The 23267-nt window shown below is 40.1% G+C and overlaps 1 protein-coding gene across 2 annotated transcripts; it reads right to left on the reverse strand.

Annotated features, from left to right (window-relative positions):
* Nucleotides 1–2342: 2342 nt before the first annotated feature.
* Nucleotides 2343–21525, reverse strand: LOC134347022 (dnaJ homolog subfamily A member 1-like). 2 transcript variants are annotated; one of them, XM_063049006.1, is made up of 9 exons: nt 21410–21525; nt 16965–17102; nt 11981–12161; nt 11064–11168; nt 9031–9258; nt 5458–5572; nt 5254–5369; nt 4914–5014; nt 2343–2767 (listed from the first exon to the last, which is right to left on the reverse strand). In XM_063049006.1, exons 2-9 carry the CDS (start codon nt 17094–17096, stop codon nt 2549–2551), a joined length of 1197 nt encoding a protein of 398 aa, XP_062905076.1. In that variant the 5' UTR covers nt 17097–17102; nt 21410–21525; the 3' UTR covers nt 2343–2548. The 2 variants fall into 2 exon arrangements, with proteins under 2 accessions (XP_062905076.1, XP_062905075.1); XM_063049005.1 differs by lacking the exon at nt 21410–21525 and adding an exon at nt 20671–20999.
* Between the last annotated feature and the right edge of the window lie 1742 nt (nt 21526–23267).

The following is a 23267-nucleotide window of genomic DNA, read 5'->3' on the forward strand; positions in this document are numbered from 1 at the left end:
ATGTGCTTGGTGCTGGGATCCTGTTGGAGATGGCGGAAGTTTCAGAGAATTGTGGACTGGACGTAGAGGCTGGTGGGGTGTTAGGTGAGGACAAGAGGAACCCTATGCCTGGTAGGGGTGGCGGGAGGATGGGGCAAGAGCAGACATGCATAAAATTGAAGAAATGCAGTTGAGGGCGCATTGATGGTAGAGGAAGGGAAGCCCCTTTCTTTGAAAATGGACATCTTGATTCTAGAATGAAAAGCCTCGTCTTGAGAGCAGATGCAGTGGAGACAGGAATTGAGAGAAGGGGATGGCATTTTCACAAGTAACAGGGCGTGAGGAGGTGAATCAATTTGGGTAGAACTCCAGGAAGATCAATTGCAGAGCACAGGAAAGGTATGTTCCTGTTAGGACTAACAGGGATGGGAAGACAAGAGAACCTTGGATGGCCAGAGAAGTGATGAATTTAGTCAAGAAGAAAAATGAAAAGTATGTAAAGCTGTTGAAGTTAGAATCAAACAAAGCACACAAGGATTATAAAGTCATCAGAAAAGAGCTCAAGGGAATTAGGAAAGTCAGGAGGGGCCATGAAACATTCTTAGCAAGTAGAATTAAGGGGAATCTCAAGGTATTCTATATATGTGTCAAGAGCAAGAGAATAACTAGGGAGGGTAGGACCACTCAAGGATAAAAAGAGGAACATTTGCTTGGATGCAGAGAATGTGTGAGGTACTTGAGTACTTTGCTTCAGTATTTACCAAGGAAAAGGACACGGAGATCTGTGCTGAATGCATAAATATGTTAATGAGCGTTACGAGGAGGAGGAAGTGTTGGGGCAACTAATGAGTATTAAGGTGGTTAAGTCCCCAGGGCCTGATGATATTTACCCAAGGTTATTGAAGGAGACAACAGATGAGATTGCTGGGGCTTGACTGGTATCATCTCCATGTCCTCTCTGGGAACAGGCAAGGTCCCAGAGTACTGGTGGGCAGCTGATGTTACCTTTATTTAAAGGGAATGAGGGAAAATCCTGGAAACTATAGACCAGTGAGTCTCAAGTCAGTTGTAGAGAAATTGCTGGAGAACTTCCTGAGGGATAGGATATAAGCATTTGGAAACCCATGACCTAATTAGGGAGAGCCAGCATGGCTTTAAGGGCAGGTTGTGTCTTACTAACTGGAATTTTTCTTTGACAGGGTGGTGAGAGATTGATGAAAGTAGGACAGTGTGTGTTGTCTGCATGGATTTAAGTTGTTTGGCAAAAGTCCCTCTTGGGAGGCCAATTCAGAAGATTATGCACAAAGTCCACAATTAATTGGCTGTTTAGATTCAGAACAGGCTTGCACATCAAAGACACGTAGTAGTCAAAGGGACTTATTCGAGCTGGAGGTCTGTAATTAGTGGTGTTCTGCAAGGATCCATGCTGGGACCTCTGGTTTGTGATGTATATAAATGAGCTAGATGAAAAATGTAAATGGGGGAAATAAGTTTGAAGATAAGATTGATGGAGTTGTGGATAGTGTAGAAGACTGGCAAAGACTATAGCACGATACAGATCAGTTGCAGTTATGGACAGAAATGGCAGATGAAATTTAACCTAGATAAATGAGGTGTTGCACCTTGGTAAGGCAAATGCAAGGAGACAGTACACTGTTAAAGACCCTTAAGTGTTGCTCAGGAAATATTTTGGGGTGCAAGTTCATAGCTTCATGAAAGTGCCCATATGAGTCAATTGTGTGGTTAAGGCAGTTTATGGAATGCTCGCTTTATTAGTCAAGACATTGAGTTCAAAAGTCAAAAGGTTATGTTGCAGCTTTATAGAACTCTAGTTAAGCCACATCTGGAGTATTACATACTGCTCTGGTTGCCCCACCATAGGAAGGATGCTGAGGCTTTGGAGGCGATGCAGAAGAGGTTTACGAGGATGCTGCCTGGTTTAGAGGGCGTGTGCTATCATGAGAGGCTGGACAAACGCGTTTTCTTTGGAGCAGCAGAGGCTATGAGGAGATCAGAGAGGTTTATAAGATTGAAAGGCATAGATGAAGTAGGCAGTATTCTTTTCCCCGTAGGGTAGAAATATCTGATACCATAGAATGCACTACCTGGTATAGAGGTAGAGGCAAATTCATTAGAGGTTCTGAAGAGATGTTTAGATAGCCACATGAATGCAAGGAAGATGAACATTGTCTAGGTAGGAGGGATGAGTCTTTGGGGGTGGGGAAAGCAGGTGGGTTGATTACTTTTTAGCTGGTTGGCCCTGCTGCTGTGCTGTACTGTTGAGTGGTTATTCACCATCCAATATATACTCTCCACAACTGTAGATATTGAACAGAGTACTCCATTCAAAGTAAGGACAAACAAAGATTAAGTAAAATTAATCTCAAGACAGTACCTTTTATTTAAATAAATTTTGTGGAATACACCAAACATCCAATACACAGCTTATCCTCCAACTACAAGTAAGACAACCATGATGTTAAACATGTATAAATGATTACCAAGGCTCCAGTCTTCATACTTAAAATCTTCCACAAATATAACTTTAAGTCACAAAGCTGATCTATTTTTAAGAAGTCTGACACTGAACCCCAGTTCTAGGCTGATCATCCTCATCGTCGTGGTAAGCCTCTCCATTGTAGCGGTGCCTTTGCTGCTGTGGATCAAAATCTACCAGATCTACTTGTTCCATGTCATCAGTGATATCAACCTCATGTCGAGGAGGCAGCAATTTTTCTAGCAGGCCTAATTTATCTGTGTGGATGGAACCATTTGGAGGAAAGTTCACCTGAAGTCAGAAGGATAGGGAGATTAATTTTTACAAACAATAGTTAATTTTTGGAAGTACACAACATTGAACTATGACTAGCATAAACAAATATCATTTTCACACACAAAAAAACAAATTGATGTGGAAAATCTGTGGGTCAAGGAACATATGAACAGGAAGGGAGGAACTATCAAATTTTCAGATCAAGAACCTTCATTGGAACCAAGAATGGAGTGATACAAGGTCTCAAACTGAAATATTGACAATTTAGATTGTCAATTTGCCTCTAATTTAGATGCAACTTGGTCCATTTGAGTTCATCCAGCAGTTCTCCTATCCCCCACCACTACTGTATTGCTATTTTTCCCATTTCAATTAAATGTAAATACATCATGTGGATTGAGCACTACCATGGTTAGAGATTTCAGTCAGACAGCATTCTAATTTAGACCAGGATATTGCAAACAAGTCATTTTAAAACCTGCTAACATGATACAAAGCCAGCCTTTTGTAATGTACGAGAATGAACCCAAGTATCACTGTCTACAGCTTTCAGTATGTGATTATGAAAAAAGTTCAAGGAGGCCCCAATACTTTGTTCCACACAGCAAAATAAATTGTAACGATACTGAAAAGAATCAGAAGTATTTCAAGTATAGTCACAATTTAGGTAAAAGCAATAGCAATTCTAGCCAATGAAAAATTTTCATTGAGGTGCCAAGATGTGATCTTCAAAATAATGCTGACTTCCCAGGCACTGGGGATTTACTGGCATTCCAGATATCTATGCAACAAAATGTTGGAGCTCTACAGTAGATCTATTGTATTTTAGTTTACTCAATAATAATTTAACACCATCTACCACTCCATGGAAATGTCACCAACTTCTAACAATAACCTCTGGAAAGAGGAGAAATGAAGTGTATAATTAGTGGACTTAAAGCAGCTATTAGATGGTTAATTCTTTGCCTCCCTGCCTATCAAATGGTTCTTCAAGTCAGTACAGGTCTGGTTCATGCTTGTTTTAAGTTGGTGTACAGTCAATCGCACAAAGCACAAGCAGCTAGATAAAATACTTCTGCTGATTGGCAGGTTAGATTTTCATATGGATTGTCATTTTGTGAAGTACTAGAAACAGTTGAGTTTCCAGATCAACAAAACAACAAAAAAAAATCCTATTTAAATCAGCCACTGGACAGCCCAGCCTACCCCAGTAATAGCCAAAATTCCATATGGAAGCAAGAAAAGTTCCATGTTACCAAGCTTCTGGAAAGATTTGGTCATCCAATCCAAGTTTCTCAAATTTTAAGTTGTCATTCTGTACATTTGATGTTTCAGGTTACGCTACCAAATTAGCACTTTTACATTCAATTTTAATTTCAGACAACTGAAATCTTTCAACACAACTACTGATGAGATTCAACAGTAACTTGCTTGGATATGCAAGCCTTGCAAGTATTTCCTTCTGGCCATGAAATCATTGATCAGCATCAATCTTAAAATGGTTACTAAGCTTTTTCCTAATGGAGGCATGCTTCGTGTATCGGACGATCCTCAAGAAAATCATTTTTCCTCATCTTGAATTAAACTGAACCTTGAGGCATAGCTTGCTTTATGGAAAATGGCACTTTCTTGAATCACACAGTACTATAACAAAGAATGATAATCCAAGGCATGTCACCTTTGGTTGGTTCAGTCTAACAGCATCTTAAAATTGAGGGCTGAAGTCATGTTTGTCCCTTATTTAGGACAAAGTAAAGATCGCTTCTACTTCTGAATTCAATTAGGTGTTCAAAAAAAATTGCAACATGCAGTATGAAGAATTTATCCTGAAGTCATTGATTTCATATTAATCATGGTGCTATATGAAGTAATAAATACCTTTTAATTAGAATTGTATTTAATTTAGAACTAGTAAAATACCAATCTTGCAGTGAATGGCCATAGCTGTAACCAAAACCAAGCACTGTATCCTGATAAATAAACAATCTTCAATTCTGATACAGGTTGCAACAGTAAATATCAAATGGTTGGTAGTAATAATTTATATGGGTTTAATATTTCAAATATGCAATCTTTAACCAGTCATTAAGGGGTTCAACACCAAGTTAGGGACAAAAGGCAAGATTACTGATTGGTCCCCATCTTGCAAACAATTGCATACCTTGAACTGAATGATTAGACGACCCTTTTCATATGGTCTACGATAAATAGGAAATCCCTCATTCAACACACACTTGATATCCCCATGCTTAACAATGTGACCTGCAAAACAAAATGGTAGTAGTATTTAACTGAAGATTTTAAAAAAAGATCTTCCTTTCTACGCAAAATAACAATGTGCCTTCCATCTATGCCATTGTTATTCTTGGTGTACTCTGCAAATAGCATTCCTAATTGTACAATAGAACTTGCCCCTTTCTTAAGGAAAAGGCAAGATAATAAAAAGAGACTAACCCAGAATATCCTTTCCTGAAATGGAAAACCACTTTTATGCTACTTACCAGGATGTGATGTAATGATAATAACTCTTTTATCCAAAGTTGTGATTGGACGCTGAAAGCCACAAAGAGCCTCTACCAATTCTAGTTCCATTTGCATGACTAGATCTTCCCCTTGCCTAAAAAAATGAGAAAACCATAAATGAAATTTTTAACCATGCTCATTTCATAATTCACAAATTCAATTGGCATTGTTACTTTAATTACCTGGTGAAGACACCGTGGTCTTTTTGGTCAAGGACAATAATGATATCTCCCGGTTCTAATCCAGGTTCCTGGTCACCTTCGCCATGGAATGTTAATTTCTGTCCATCCTTCATACCTTTTAACCAAATGTCAAGGTGACAATTAGATAAAATGCTTAAAAAGACATTTTATAAAAGCCACAAATAAAATGGCTACAAAATAATCCAAAACAGTAAGTGAATTACTTCTGCAACACATAGTAGGCAACTTGGTCCCTTGTACCTACTCCCACCATTCAATCAGATCATGGCTGATCCTCAAGCATAATGCCATTTTCTTGTACTAACATACTAAAACATATTGCTCTACCTTGAATATACAACTAAACCCTTTTAGCAAATGTAGAAAGTGGCAAATGTTCATCACCGCCTGATTAAACAAATCTATCTTAATTGTCTTGAATGAACAACCCTTTTTTGACACAGTGAATCAAGATTCAAGAGATTCAAGACCGGGAAAGCATCATCTTTGTGTTTACCCCGTTAAACCTTGTAAAAATTTGTCATCTTCCCCCCACCCAAGACCACCACCTGACCTTGTGAACATCAGCTTCATCTCTTACAGAACAGTCCCCATTCCAGATTGAAAGTCTTGAAAATTCACAAACTTTACTAAATGACCGCTTTTTGGGAGGGTTGACATAAATTATCAAATGCCTGGTACATTGCTGGCGTTTAGGCTAGCAGGGATAAATTACATCCAACCACAAATCAACAGGCTTTGAAATCAGTCCCAAATATCATGGCAATGTGAATGAGAATGTTCCATGGCTTGGACTGCTTTTTTTTTGGGGGGGGGGGGAAATGGACAAGAATGAAATAACAACGTTCACCAAATGACTTCAGGTCAGATTTGGAATTATAAAAAAACATAACATTGATGGCAATATTCCAATTGCTGTGGTTAGGTTTTGATTTTACACCCAAGCCAACCTGTTATAGTTACTGAAATTGGTGGGAATAATGAATGAAAAGAATCAGAATGAGGTTTAATGTCACAAACATATGTCACAAAATTTATTGTCCTTGCAGCAACAGTACAATGCAATACATAATAATTGAGAAAATTAAGTTAAATTAGTACCAAAAAAAGAGGTAGTGTTCATGTCCATTCAGAAATCAGATGGTGGGGGAAAACAGCTATTCCTGAATTATTCCATGTGCACCTTCCTGATAGTAGCAATAAGAACAGGGCATAAGCTGGGTGATGGAGGTCCTTAATGATATGATTTCACCTTTGAGGCATCACTCCTTGAAGATATCCTACTACAGAGGCTAGTGCCTATGACGGAGCTGACTAGATTTACAAGTCTTATTTTGATCCTGTGCAGTAGCCCCCACATATCAGACGATGTTGCAGCCAGTTAGAATGCTCTCCACAGTACATCTGTACTGTGTCTTCGGTGACATACCAAATCTCCTCAAACTCCTGAAGAAATATAGCTACTATCGTGCTTTCTCTGTAATTGCAATACAAGACCATAAGACATAGGAGCAGAATTAGGTCAGCTGGTCCATTGAACCTGCTCCGCCATTCAATTGTGGCTTATCCATTCCTCCCCTCTTCCTCAACCCATTACTTCTCTCTGTAACCTTCGATGCCATGTCCAATCAAGAACCCATCAATCTCTACCTTAAATAGACCCAATGACCTGGCCTCCACAGCTGCATGTGGCAACAAATTCCACAAATTTCTTTACCCTTTGGCTAAAGAAATTTCTCTGCATCTCTGCTTTGAAAGGGCACCCCTGTATCCTGAGGCTGTGCCCTCTCGTCCTAGACTCTCCCACCATGGGAAACATCCTTTCCACAGCTACAGTCTAGGCCTTTCAACATCCTAAAGGTTTCAATGAGATCCCCCCCTCATCCTTCTGAATTCCAGCGAGTACAGACCCAGAGGCATCAAACGTTCCTCATATGATAATCCTTTCATTCCTGGAATCATCCTTGTGAACCTCCTCTGGACCTTCTCCAATGCCAGCACATCTTTTCTAAAATGAGGGGCTCAAAACTGTTCACAATACTCAAGGTGAAGCTTCACCAGTGTCTTGAAGCCTCAGCATCACATCCTTGCTCTTGTATTCCAGACCTCTTGAAATGAATGCCAATACGGCATTTATCTTCCTCATCACTGGCTCAACCTGCAAGTTCACCTTTAAGGCTTTCAGCAGAAGGACTCCCAAGTCCCTTTGCATCTCAGATTTTTGGATTTTCTCCTTGTTTAGAAAATAGTCCACACATTTATTTCTTCTACCAAAGTGCATGACCTTGCATTTTCCAACATTCTATTTCATTTGCCACTTTCTTGCCCATTCTCCAAATCTGTCTAATTCTTTCTGCATCCTACTTGTTTCTTCAACACTACCTGCCCCTCCACCAATCTTCGTATCATCTACAAACTTGGCAACAAAACCATCTATTTCATCATTCACATCATTTATATACAGCATAGAAAGAAGTAGTCCCAATGCCGACCCCGGCGGAACACCACTAGTCACCGGCAGCCAACCAGAAAAGGATCCTTTGGGTTCAGGAAAGATCCTCAGAGATAATGACACTTAGGAACTTGAAATTGGCCACCAGTGATCTCTTTATAAGGACTGGTGTGTTTTCCCTTGACTTGCCCTTTCTGAAGTCCACAATCTTCCTTGGTCGACATCGAGTGCAAGGTTGTTGCTGCGACACCACTCAACTACCTGATATATCTCACTCCTCTAAACCCTCACCACCATCTGAAATTAAGTAATGGATATGTAAAATAATTCATAACCTTTGATGTTTCAATGGTGCGAAAGGGAATGGGCCTACTGCTGAGATCAAAAACTCAAGACTGCACCAAGATCAGTTGGAGGTCTGATCAAGCCGCCACTCCACACCTTGAAGCCCAGCAAAGTAGAGGTGATAAAGCATATCCGGAGTCAAAACCTCCACTTCACGGTCAAGGCCAGCAATACAGACATTGGGACGAAAGACATCTGCGATTGACGGGCTGTCCCAGGTCAGAGTACGTCTATGACAGCAGGAGGCACAAGAACCGGTCAGTTGTTGTGCTTGGAGCTCAAGCCACAGGGTACTGTCCCAGCTAGTCCGGGACCGACCCTAATCAGTAATTCGGAAGTTAAATAGCCTGATTTTTCTTTGGGGGGTGGGGGGTGGGAAGGGGGTATACATTATATATTGTGGCCATGTGTATCGACACTTGTAAGCTGCCCCAAAACATACTTGTGTTCAATATTGATGCATGCATTTCATTGTATGTTTCAACACACGTGATACACAAATCTGAATCTTTTGACATTAGACAGTTTAAACACTATATAAACTAGAAACAGTTCTTCCAAGCTTCACAAGTTGAACACAGGCTTTTCAAACAGCCAAAACTTAAATGCCCAACATGGAACAGCAGAATACAAAAAAAATTCCAATATTAAACATTTCCACAAACTGCTAACAAGTTCCTTTAGCAAGTGCAACAAGAAACAGTAAATAAAGTGATTTTCCACAATCCCTTTTGATATTATAGTTAATATAATACCTTTGTCAATATGAACTTCCAGAATCTTTTTTTCCACAACAATTTTTCTTCCACTGCAGACTTTGCATCTATCCTTGGGGTTGATGCGCTCTCCTTGGCCATGACATTCTTGGCACACAGACTGAATTTGTTGAACCATCCCTGGTCCGATTTGGTGAATTCGTACTTGCATACCTGATCCTCGACAAACAGGACAGCACTCTACTGAGCCTTTCTTGCCACCACGACCTAAAGGCAGACAGGTTATAGATTATCAAAGGAGACACATAACCCTTTACACATTAACAAAGTTCAAAATAATCCATCAAATCCCAACTTGTGAATAAGATATATACCAGTTATCAACATCAGCACTGAGTACTACGTGAATTTAAAATCTACTCTGCTTTGCTACAATTGACAGCTGAGTATATTTTTTGCCATAAATATAAACTGGAAGACGGTCCAGATCAGACAGCGGGCATTAAAAACACATGGAGAAACTTCAGAATGCTGAAGTAAAGAGAATGAGAGTCAATGTATTAATAGAAATCCAGGTTCTATAAATAGCTAAGAATAATTTCTGGAATTTCTTCAATGCAGCACTGGGAAAGGACTGAAGAGTATTAAGGTTGGGAAACAAGACTGGGCAGGTGTATTGGGCTCAGTTTTGGTTTCCTGTTGGAAAGAACTGCAGATTTAAAAAAATAATAAAACATTTAAGGAGAAATTATTCCTTCTTAGAAAATGCACGTACACATCTTTTACATGCTCCCTTAAAGTATTTAGGATATTGTGCACAGGTTGTAAAGAATCACATTTACCTGGCCCCCTGACGTTAGCACAGTTCTAAATATAAGCATGTACCATTCCACAGACTGCTAATTCAACTAATTAAACTTCCTAGTGAGTACAGTATTGTCAAATTTTTTCAGCTCAAACTTTAAATCAGAATATTTGAGACACTTCTCAAAAACTTTATTACTTAAGACGTACACAAGAGGATGCAAAAGATATCTGCACAAAGGTAGTATCTAGCATTAATGGAGGACTGAGGATGAGGAAAATCAGTCATAGGGAATGGAACTTTGATTATACATGGTTGAGGATGGTAGGGCTGGAATCAGGATGTTAGTGTGCCATTATAACTGCAACAAAAGCTTTTCAATGCATTAGATCACCAAATGATTAGGTGTTTGCAATGGTTTAGAAGAGCATAATGGTGGGTTAATTTGAAATTTGCAAGGAATAGGAGATTTTTTTAAAAATAACTGAATTATGCATTTTACATCATTGGGAAAAGTCTTAATCTACTCCAAGTACACTAATACCCCTCAATGAATCTCCATGCAATCTGGATTACAAATAGCTTTCTCTGGACCAAGTTTTAAGTGCCCAAGTCTAGAGGCTACTATTTCATGAACAGCAGAGAACTAAAAAGATGTGTTTTCACACACTGGTTTGTAGGGTAGGGGTTTGTATGGGGATTTCACGGATAACACTGGAAATGTCTGAAATAGTTCACAAGGAGAAATATGAAAATCAATTTATTCAATACTGTTATTTCCATCAGTTAATGACACTGCTCTGCACAATTCACTACAGATGTCTTGTTTTTTGTAAAAGTGATCATACTAAACCCTACCCATGTTCTGATAATTTACAAAGATGCCCAAATTCATGAATAAATTCCAATCTAAAGGTAGAGCAACTTACTTTCATAAAGGTTTTAATACTATGGAGGCAGAGTGGTACAGGAATCTTGGAGGGAAAGGGTGGAGGAATTGATAGCAACATGAAGTGAATAAAATAGGATTTTATTGGATGTTCTTTTATTCATGTAGATTCACGGACTGACATTCAGTACTGAAGCTTCTACTATAGAGACATTTTGACAGTCAAATTAATACAGCATGGACACAGGCTCTTTGTCCATACTAACTATATTGCCCACCAAGCTAGTACCATCTGTCCACATTTGGCCCTCATTCCCCTAAATTTCTCCTATTCATGTACTCATCTCAATGAGTAATTGTTGATGACATATTCCATACCTTCACACTTCTCACATATTACATTCTTCTGTAGGGCTAATTTTCTAGTGGCTCCATTGTACATATCCTCCAATGACACAGAAAGCTGATGGACCACATTTTTTCCTGGAGTTAAAATAAAACTTCCAATTTATTTGTGAATGTCACACTTGCAATTAACATGCAAAATAATTTGTCATTAACAAAGGCAGAAAAGTTTAAAAATTCACATAAGATAAAACAATATTACAGTTCAATTCTACACAATGGCTTAACTACACGTGGTTGCTCCAGTCTATTTAATCATAATCCATTGCCAATCTTTCCCATCAGCTACTAGAAGCTGGATTTTGCCGAGCACTCTCTACTGATCAAAACATTTCTTAAGACCAAGTTTGACAATTTTTTGTCCTTACTTACAATAGTCAAGTTTTCATCGACAGCAAGCTCTAAGCTATTTGAGCAGCTCAAGTCAAAATTGATTTTTATTCACACTCCATGTCAAAATTCTTGTACAGAGCATTTAAAATAAGCTCACATTAAAGACTAAAGATAGAGCTGAGAAACTTAAATACTTTGGATTTGAGATGCATGAGATTGTACTTATAGACTACATTACTAATATTGGAGAAATTGCACTTGTTACACCACCTTGCCAGCTGCAAGGAAAGTTAAGTCTTAAGGCTTCAGCAAATTATATGTATAATTACACAAGTGCCTGCAATTGGCAACAAATAGCAGTTAATTACCAAGTCATTTCATTTTACAAATAAATACACTTTTATCACCCATTGCACAAATAGACAAATGCTGTTAATACACAGGATCTTCCACCATTTGTCTCAGGTACATGCAAGTTTATAAAGGACATTTAATTGTAAACCCACGTACTTAGATTTTTGTAAATAATGCAAATTCAAAATGAAAGTAATTTCTACCTCTCCTTTCTCTATGCATTCTGCCTCCTCCACCAAAGAACATGTCAAAGATGTCCATTGGCGAGCCAAATCCACCACCACCGCTACCACCTTCTTTGATGGCTTGTTCACCACCTCGGTCATATAGTTCACGTTTCTTGGAATCAGACAGTACTTCATAAGCTTGGGAAATCTGTTTAAACTATGATATAGAGGAAACAAGTTATCACGTGCCAGATTAATTAAAAAGTTTTCAGCATCAAAACAGCCCAAAATACAACACCCAACCTGTACAATTCTGAATGGCTTTATAACTTTAACTTGCAGTTTTAGACATCTATAGAAATTAATGTCTAGCTTAGAGACTTAACTGTGCAAGTTATAAAAAGTAGTTATTGACTTTAATTCTAATTTTCACACTGATAAGTCTGTTTAGCTTGTTACAATAACATCACTGTTCAATGTGCTCCATATTAAATTTCTGTATACTAAGCAGTACAACCCTGAAGCAGACAGGCAAGACCACAAGATGTGAGCAGTAGGCCATTCAGCCCATTGAGTCCGCTCCACCATTCAATCATGGGCTGATCCAATTCTTCTAGTCATCCCCACTCCTCTGCCTTCTCCCCATACCCTTTGATGCCCTGGCTAATCAAGAACCCATCTATCTCTGCCCTAAATACACCCAATGACCTGGCCTTCACAGCTGCTCGTGGCAAAAAATTTCACAGATTTACCATCCTCTGATTAAAGTAATTTCTCCGCATCTCAGTTCTAAAAGGACATCCTTCAATCCTGAAGTCGTGCCCTCTTGTCATAGACTCCCCTACCATGAGAAATAACTTTGCCATATCTAATCTGTTCAGGCCTTTTAACATTCAAAATGTTTCTGAGATCCCCCTCTCATTCTCCTGAACTCCAGGGAATACAGCCCAAGAGCTGCCAGACATTCCTCATAAGGTAACCCTTTCATTCCTGGAATCATTCTTCTGAATCCTCTCCAATGTCAATATATCCTTTCTAAAGTAAGGAGCTCAAAACTCCACACAATACTCCAGGTGTGGTCTCACGAGTGCCTTATAGAGCCTCAACATCAATTCTCTGCCTTATATTCTATACCTCTAGAAATGAATGTCAACATTGCATTCGCCTTTTTTACCACTGACTCAACCTGGAGGTATCGTGCACAAGGACTCACAAGTCCCTTTGCATCTCTGCATTTTGAATTCTCTCCCCATCTAAATAACAGTGTCATTTATTTCTTCCACCAAAGTGCATGACTGTACATTTTCCAACATCGCATTTCATTTGCCACTTCTTTGCCCATTCCCCTCAACCAGTGGTGATCAACCACCAACCTCAGCCGGTAGCAAAGCGAGGAAACGATATGAAATGGTATGAGTCAGCTGAACCTTTCCTCATTCCCTGTCACACAGTCGGCCAGTCCGCAAGAATACTGTCAATATCAAATCAGTCCGCGGTGAAAAACAGGTTGGGGACCCCTGCCCTAAACTATCGAAATTTCTCTGCTGGCCGTTTCTTGAACACTACCTGTGCCTCCACCCACCTTTGTATCATCAGCAAATTTAGCCACAAATCCATTAATCCCATAGTCCAAATCATTGATATACATCATAAAAAGCAGTGGTCTCAACACTGACCCCTGTGGAACTCCACTGGTCACCGGCAGCCAACCAGAATAGAATCCTTTTATTCCCACTCTGTTTCCTGCCGATCAGCCAATGCTCCACCCATGCTAGTAACTTCCCTGTAATTCCATGGGCTCCCATCTTGCTAAGCAGCCTCATGTGCGGCACCTTGTCAAAGGTCTTCTGAAAATCCAAGTACACATTTACTGCATCTCCTTTGTCTACCCTGCTTGTAATTCTCTCAAACAATTGCAGGAGTTTAGTCAGGCAGAATTTTCCTTTCAGAAACCATGCTGGCTTTGGCCGATCTTGTCATGTGCCTCCAGGTACCGCATAATCTCATCGCTAACAATCGATTCCAACAACTTCCCAACCACTGATGTCAGGCTAACAGGTCTACAGGATCCTTTCTGCTGCCTCCCACCCTTCTTAAATAGCGGAGTAACATTTGCAATTTTCCAGTCAGCCAGTACAATGCCAGAATCTATCGACTCTGCAATCTCTCTAGCTGTTTCCTTCAGAACCTGAGGGTGCATTCCATCAGGTCCAGGAGGTTTATCCACTTTCAGACCATTAAGCTTCCTGAGCACCTTCTCAGTCATAATTTTTACTGCACACACTTAACTTCCCTGATACTCTTGACTGTCTGGTATACTGCAGATGTCTTCCACTGTGAAGACTGATGCAAAATACATATTCAGTTCAGCCACGGTAGTGTCCTCCTTCCATTTGAAAATTTCTTCTTATTTGGAATGTATATCTTCCACTTCCCTCAGTTTTCGCAGGAACTCCAGCCATTGCTGCTCTGCTGTCCTTCCTGCTAGTGTCTCTTTCCAGTCAACTCTGGCCAGTTCCCCACTCAAGCTATTGTAATTTCCTTCATTCCACTGAAATACCAACACATTGAAACTGAGTTTCTCCTTCTCAAACTTCAAAGTGAATTCGATCATATTGTGATCACTGTTCCCCAAGGGTTCCTTAACCTTAAGCTCTCTTATCACCTCTGGATCATTGAACAACACCCAATCCAGCACAGCTGATTGCCAAGTGGACTCAACAACAAGCTGCTCTAAAAAGCCATCCCTTAGACATTCAACAAATTCTCTGTCGAGGTCCAGCACTGACCTGGTTTTCCCAATCCACTTTCATGTTAAAATTCTCAACGATTATCATAACGTTGCCCTTCTGATACACCTTTTCTATCTCCTGCTGTAATTTGTAATCCTCATCCCAGCTGCTGTTTGGAGGCCTGTATACAACTGCCTTTAGGGTCCTTTTACCTTTGCCATTTCTTAACTCAACCCATAGACACCTTACACCTTCCAATCCTATGTCATTCCTTTCTAATGATTTAATATTATTTCTCATACAGAGGGCCACACCATCCCCTCTGCCTACTAAACAATATTTCCGATACACCGTATATCCTTGGGCGTTCAACTCCCAATGGCAACCATCCTTTAGCCAAGTTTCAGAGATGGCCATAATGTCATACTTGCCAATCTGTAGCCAAATTTCAAGATCATCCATTGTACAAGGAGGAAACAATCATTTAAACTAAAACATGTGTGTTTGAGATCAAAACTCTGCACAGGGCAACATCTTGAAGGGTATCTGTCCACTGATGACCTCTCACATGCCATCAAACTGAAATATATTCATTTCAGAATATTCAAAATATGTTTTTTAAATATTTGTTTCCAATTCATTTCTTTGCAGATTCCATTAGTAGTCACAAAGCAGGCCGTCTTGTAATATTGTGACCCAAGATAATAACAGCTTCTATAGAAAACTATGCTACTTGTTATAATGAAAACAAGGATGCACAGCCAAATACAATTCCTAGCTGTGTTACAAGATTTTCAATTGCTACTTATGTAACCTGAAAAGTTAACCAGAACTGATAATAGATTAAAAGCTTTTACAAACTACTCTTGAAAAAGACTGAAAATGTAATACTGAGGAAATGTGGAATTTTAAATTAACATACCAAGCCAAAATTCCCCATTCAACAAAATAGAGAATGTTGGAAGAACTCAGATCAAACAGCATTCATGAAATTGAAGGTGTAAATTGATAGTTCAGAGAAAAGACTCAGGGAAAACAGGAAAAATTGCAACATATAGCAGTATGGGTGGGAAGGGGCGAGGAGTAGCAGAGGCTGCTCGGTGAAACAAGATGGGAAAGATTGATAGGCAGATTGAACCAGGAAGGGGAAGGAATGCCTGAAATGACAAGGAAAAAGAAAACTAGGTGGATAAGCAAGTGCATGTGTGGGAGGAAACGCTGGGGATGTGTTATCTGCAATTAGAGAATTCAACATTCAAGCATTGGGTTCTAAACTACCCAAGCAAAACATAAAATGTTGTTGTCTAATTTGCAAAGCAGAAGCAGAGGACAGGCAGATCAACATGGAAGCAGGAAGGGAGAGTCAATATGCAACTGGAAGCTCAAGAAGGCCACTGGGGACAGAATGCAGGTGCCTGACACACAAGTCACCGAGTACAAGTTGGGTGGTGAGAGGTGAAAGGACATATATAACACCTCAAATGGTGACCACTCATGATATTAAGCTGTGGTTGGTGGAAGATGATATTGGATGCAGATGCTGGTCAGGAGAGAGGAAAGAAAGGATCAAACTCTATTGCCAGTTTAAACATAAGATATTCTGCAGATGCTGGAACTCTGCTGGAACAATAACACAAAATAGTGGAGGAACTCAGCAAGTCAGTCAGCATCTACAGAAAGGAATAAACAGTTAATGTTTCAGAACTGACGAAGGGTCTTGGCCAGAAACTAAGTTCCTCCAGCATTTTGTTTCTGCTGCCATTTTTTCTGGGGAGGGGATGAGTGGTGTGTGCAGATGTGGGGGAAATGAGGGAATGCCTCCGACAGCTCCATCAACTATGGCAGAAGAAAACAATTATTTCTGAAAAAAGTTGGCATTTTGGAAGCACTACAGTAGTAGGCTTCATCTTGAGGACGTGGAAGAAAAAGAGAAATTGAGGAAAAGGAAATAGAATCCTAACAAGAATCGGGATGTATAGTCAAGGTAGTGGTTGGAGTCAGTAGGTTCATATTTGATGTCAGTGACAAGTCTGACTCCTGAGATTAAGACAGATGCAGGAAAGGAAGGTAATCCAGGGGAATGAAAGATAGGTGGACATAGGTGATGAAATTGAGTCCTGTACAAGTGTAACCAACAGAACCAATGTAGCAGAGAAAAAGATTGACAGGGTTGGGGAGGATGCAAAGAAAGGCTCAGGAAAAGGACTGTTTAATATAGCTACAGATGGGAAAGAATTTCTTTTTACTTAAGATTCACTGGTTAACCTTAAGTGAAAACGCACACTTACCTTTTCACCTTCATTTGGATTCTTATCAGGATGGTATTTCAAAGCTAGTTTTCTGTACGCTTTCTTGAGTTCATCTGAACTTGCATTGGGCTTAACCCCCAAAACATCATAGAATGCAGTTTCCTTCACCATCTTTCACTGTAATGTACAAAGAAATATAATTAAACCTCGCAAAGATAAACAATGCAGTTTTGAAGTCCACCACAAATGAGTCCCTTGATCTCCTTCAATATACAGCCAAGTATATTCATGCCCTAAAGATCAAGTTTGCACTTGCAAAGTTATATGGAATTAACCAGTGATCCCGGTTAATGGGGACACATGGGGACCAGTACATTTTGGCCCAATTAAGCAGCTGTCCCAATTAGCTTCAAGTTTCATGGAAATTGTTAAAGGTATAAAAATACAAACATAGTCATACTTTATTGATCCCAGGGAAAATTGGTTTTCGTTACAGTTGCACCATAAATAGTAATAAGACCATAAATAGTTAAATAGTAATAAGTAAATTATGCCTGGAAATAAGTCCAGGACCAGCCTATTGGCTCACCATTTAAGTGAGTTAAACTTATTTAAATGAAATACAGAACAAATATGAACAATACCAATATACTACAGTCCTATAAAGCTAAGTTCCTAATAAAGGAATTCAACCAATGTAGACTGCCATGTTCTTTTAACTGACTGTAAATTAACAATGCAGACAGTGCAGATAATGGATTACGACTTCATACAATGCTCAGGACAATTGAATCTTCCATATCTTCATTTTCATTGTAAAATTCAAGATGATTTGTCACTACATTCAAATTATTCTTAATTCTTATCTTGCTGAAGTAGCGAAATCATTCTGTTTTCACTCAGTCATTTCTAGCATCTCCAAGACTAAACGTTTGAAACTGTTTGCTCTACACAGTGTAGTGTTTAACAGACAGACAAGGACACGGGACTGATGCTAGTTAGAAACTATTTAGCAAGTCTCCTGTCCCAATTAGGCAGCATAGTGTCCCAAATGAACTAAAGGAAGTATGGCTATTTTCTTTTGTTCTTTAAGAGTTGCTCAAATAAGCAGCTGCCCCGATTAACCAGAATCCACTGTATTAGGTCAATGGAATTTGCAATCTGTACCAAACTAGAAATAGCCAGGATGCATATATGGCTGGGCAGGAGGGGAGGAGGGAGGAGGGGAAGCACATATAATGGGCCAAATGACCTTTGTTTAACTTTTCTTTAATTTTGTGTATTGCTAATCATTTAAAGATGCGTCACAATGTGGGAAGTTCCTATGACATTGTTTCAGAATCATTTATTAAAATACAACACCAATAAAAATAGTTTCAGTATTACAACGTTCTACCTTGAGTACTTCAATTACAAATCAATAACTGGTAAAGGAGGATTTTCCTATTAAAACATTACCTCAAAATGTTTCACACTGATTAAATTTTCTTACATTGCCTTTGTTTAGCACGTCATCCAGAAGAGGACACTGGAGCACCATTGCCCAAGTAGTGCATTTAAATTTAGTCGAGAAACAAACATTATCGTCACACTGCAATACACACCAACCACTTCTCACCAACAGCTCCTTTCAGCATTCTCTACACAATACTCATGAACACGAATTAAAAGCAATAACTTCAGCCTTTTGTGCCATGATCCACCATTCAATAAAATAACAACTGATCATTACCTCAGCACCACTTTCCTCCTGATAAGACCAGAAGATATTAGAGCAGCAGAATTAGGCTGTTCAGACCATCAAGTCAATCACACGGCTGATTTATTTTCTCTCAATCCAATTCTCCTGCCTTTCCCGGTAATCTTTGATGGCCTCACTAATCAAAAACCTATCAACCATTATTTTAAATACTGTATGTTCAATGACTTAGATTCCACAGCAGCCTAGGACAATAACCTCCAGATTCACCATCCTCAGGCTAAAGAAATTACTCATTTTTGTTCTGAAGCGACATCCTTCTATTGTGAGGCTTCTCTGTGTGCCTAGACTTTCCCACTATTTCAATGTCCTCCCCACATCCCCTCTATCTAGGCCCTTCCCGGTCCCTTCAGCAACTTCAGAACCCTGGGGTGTAGCCCATCTGGTCCAGTTGACTTGCCTCCTTGTAGCTTCCCAAGCCCCTTCTCCTTAGTAATAGCAAATATTCTCAATTCTGCCCCTGACACTTCCAAAGTTTTGGTATGTTGCTGATGTCTTCCAGTGAAGACTGACACAAAATATGTATTCAGTTTGTCTCCCTCTTTCTTGTTCCCTATTACTACCTCTCCAGTGTCATTTTCCAGTGGTCCAATATCCATTCCTGACTCTTAACATCTGAAAATACTTTTGGTATCCTCTTTGATGTTTTTGGCAAACTTAGCGCTTTTTTTTAAAAAAGCTTCCCAATCATCTAACTTCCCACTAATTTTTTTTGCTATATTATATGCCCTCTCTTTTTGCTTTTGTGCCATCTTTGATTTCCCTTGTCAGCCATTGTTGTCTCATCCTCCCTTTAGGATGCTGCCGCTTTGTGATGAACCAATACTGCACCCTCAGAATTATTCCCAGAAACTTCAGCCATTGCTGCTGGACTGTCATCCCCGCTATTGTCCCCTATAATCAACAATGGACAGCACCTCTCTCATGCCTCTAGTTCCCTTTACTGAATTGGGAAACGATACATCAAATCAGAATTCCGTATGTTTCAGTGAGATCAATTGTCTTCTAAACTCAGGAACACTGACTTCTCTAACTTCCATTAATGCCCCACCTCCCCCTCGAACCCCATCCGTTATTTATTATATATTTTCTTCTTTCTCTCTCTCTCTCCTTTTTCTCCCTCTGTCCCTCTCACTATACTCCTTGCCCATCCTCTGGGCTACCCCCCTCCCCCTTTTCTTTCTCCCTGGGCCTCCTGTCCCATGATCCTCTCATATCCCTTTTGCCAATCACCTGTCCAGCTCTTGGCTCCATCCCTTCCCCTCCTGTCTTCTCCTATCATTTCAGATCTCCCCCTCTCAAATCTCTTACTAGCTCTTCTTTCAGTTAGTCCTGACGAAGGGTCTCAGCCCGAAACGTTGACTGTACCTCTTCCTAGAGATGCTGCCTGGCCTGCTGCATTCACCAGCAACTTTGATGTGTTCTCTCCACTATCTAGTTAAGCCTGATCTAAGGTACTAGTTAAATTCACCAATGCACTAGTCCCAGCACTATTTGTGAATCACATCCCCAAAAGGACAGCTTGCTTTCCCAGATATTGGTGCCTGTGCACCATCTCTCAATAGCTATCCAGTCAATCCTACTGCAATGCTCTTTAACCAAGGGACTGCACAGCACTCATCTTAAGCATTAATCTAATTGATATCTTAATTTACAACAGAAGTGCTTGTAAGATTGCTCAACAACCATCAAGGTTAAAGAGAATAGTCCCAGAATAATCTGTTTATTTCAGATATCCAGCATCTGCAGTATTTTTCTTTAAAGTTCCCACAAAACCTGGTAGTTGTCAATCCCCTTATAAACCACTGTACTAAGAATACGAAAAACACAGCTATTCACAAAGATAAATTCAGTAAATCGTTAAAAATAAAACAAAATTAATCGCACTTTAATTCTGGTACAATTTTAGGCCAATATGTCTACCTACATACAATGCCGGTAAACTTCTATTTTCAGCCTAGAAGCAGTAACAACGTCGTAATTTACCGTGAAGCTAGGAGTAGCAGAGGCCTGACCAGAATTCTAATCAGCAAAATGAGAGCTGTTATTCCAAGGGCGACTGAAATCAGGCTTCGACAGACTAGATGGGCAATTCAAAATTGCTAAGAAACAGCACACATTTGACCACTGCGCCTTTGCCTCTTTCCAATTATATTCAATTTCCTGGAATTTTTAAAATCCAAGTACTCGCAGTCTCCATAGAGATAATCTAACAACGTTTATGGATGATATCCACAAGAACCCATCCGACTCTGGAGACAATGACCGGCTGGAAGTACCTGCCGGACACCAGCTACCACCGCCCGGTCACACGGGCTGGATACCGGCGACCGCGGCCGGACGGTCACGTGGGCCAGGTGCCGGGATCACGTGGGCCAGGGGCCGCCTTTCGCCACCGGAAACTGGGAATGGAGAGACGGACAGAATGTCGACGGGCCCGGGGTCTCATGTGGCGAGGCCGCCATCTGTAACAGAAAGGGGTCGGGGCAAAGAGGCTCACACTTTTAATCCAGATGTTTGACACGTAAACCAATAAAAAAAACGAGGAAGAGAAATACAGCAGCAGCAGCACGTTTATGAACGTACGAGGTTATTACAGTTATAAAGAAATAAATGGTCAAACTCTGGCCAAAGCATTAACACACATGTTCTGAGAGAGCCTTACGGGGTACAAAGCTTCAGCAAGCCGCAAGACGAGTTAAATCCCCTACCAACCATCACTTACCCACAGCTGCTCTGAACACACCAAGAACCTTCTGGAAATTTCGGCTTCTTTGCCGGCTCATACGGGCACTTGTGGGCCGGCTCTTGACGTCAGGATCAGGAAGTCCAACCTCGGCCGGAGGGGCGCATGCGTAGCCTTGGAAGAAGGTGTGATTGGAGTTGTGTTAAGCAAAAACATGCAGATACCGGACGTACGAGAGAAAAACAAGAACATTCTGGAAATGCAGAATGTAATTGTAACATTTTGTTTCTCCTTTGTAGTTCAATTTAGTGGACGTCTATTCAAATCAGCTAGTTGAAGAGTTTAACCACCTGATTTTCTTCCCATTGATGGGACCTGATCTGCTGAGTTTTCAGCATTTTCCGTTTTTGTTTTAGATGTACAGCATTTTTTTAAATTTTCACTTTCTTACTAAAAACATGAAAAAGTGTAATTCTCTTTCTGGGCAGCATTTCCACATTGTTGTTCCACACTGTGGGATATCTCTTTCCCATATTCTCACAAATGGTCCGCTGAAGTGAAACATTAACTCTGTTTCCTTCCCTCTGACTCACGCTCCTTCTGCTCTGTTTTTCTAAAAAAGCTACTACTGACATTCTCCCCCTTAACTTCCTCCAATCACTTTAAAGTTATGCCCCCCTATATTAGCCATTTCCACCCTGTGAAAAAAGTCTGTCCACTAGGTCTATGGCTCTTAACTAGTACATTTCCATCAAGTCACTTCTTATGCTCCTTCTCTCTAAAGTGAAAAACCCCAGCTCACTCAACCTATCCTCAAAGAAATGCTTTATAATCCTGGTAAATCTCTTCTGCACCCTCTCCAGGACTTCCATATCCTTACAATGAGATAATCAGAGAAGTCTAAAGAGAGTTTGATAGAGCTGAAACATTATCTCGCAGCTCTTAAACTCAATCCTCTAATGAAAGCCAACACAGCATCCTTCTTCACCACCCCATCAAGGTGTGCAGCAATTTTGAAGAATCTATGAACGTTGACCCCCAAGATCCCTCTGTTCATCTCCACTGCTAAGAATCCTGCCATTGACCCGGTATTCTACCTCTGGGTTTAACCTTCATACGTTTTCAGATCAAACTCCATCTGCCATTTCTCAGCCCAGTCCTGCTTTCCATCAATGTCTCATTGGAACCTACGATGACCTTTTACTTTCTTCTTTCTTAACCTTCTACTTTATCCATAACACCAGCAACCTTCATGGTATCTGCAGACTTATTAACTCAACCTTCCACTTCCTCATCCAAGTCATTTTTAAAAATCACTAAGAGGCAGAGGTTCCAGAACAAGTCACTGCAGAATGCTACTGGTTACTGACTTCCAGGCAGAGAACACTCCATCTACTACAACTCTGCCTTTTGTGGGCAAGCCAGTTCTGAATCCACACAGCCAAATTTCCCTGGATCTCATACCTCCTGACTTTCTGAATGAGCCAACTTGGAGAACCTTACTAAAATCCATATACACCATATCCACTGCTCTGTCTTCATCAATATGCTTTATCACTTCCTCAAAGAATTCAATCAGGCTTGTAAAGCACAACCTACCCTCATAAAGCCATGCTAATTATTCCTAATACTTCTCCAAATGCGCATAAAATCTGTCCCTAAGAATCCTCTCCGACAGTCTCATTGGTCTATAATTCTCACGGTTACCTTGCTTGAACAAAGGAATAACATTTGCCACATTTCAAGTCTTTGGCACTACTCCTGTGGCCAGTGAGGCTGCAAAGATCATCAACAAAGACGCAGCAATATCTTCCTTCTCATCCTGTAGTTACCTGAGGTACATCCTATCTAGCCCTAGGGACTTAACTATCCTGATACGTATTTTCAAAGCATCTTG

This window comes from Mobula hypostoma, chromosome 5 (assembly GCF_963921235.1).
Source record: "Mobula hypostoma chromosome 5, sMobHyp1.1, whole genome shotgun sequence".
Classification (NCBI taxonomy): Eukaryota; Metazoa; Chordata; class Chondrichthyes; order Myliobatiformes; family Myliobatidae; genus Mobula; species Mobula hypostoma.

Coding starts and splice junctions, on each gene's coding strand:
- LOC134347022 (XM_063049006.1), bottom strand. CDS start 17,096: ATGGTGAAGGAAACTGCATTCTATGATGTTTTGGGGGTTAAGCCCAAT. Junction 5,015..5,253: donor TATCATTACATCACATCCTG/GTAAGTAGCATA, acceptor TTTGTTTTGCAG/GTCACATTGTTAAGCATGGG. Junction 2,768..4,913: donor GTCTAATCATTCAGTTCAAG/GTATGCAATTGT, acceptor TTCTGACTTCAG/GTGAACTTTCCTCCAAATGG.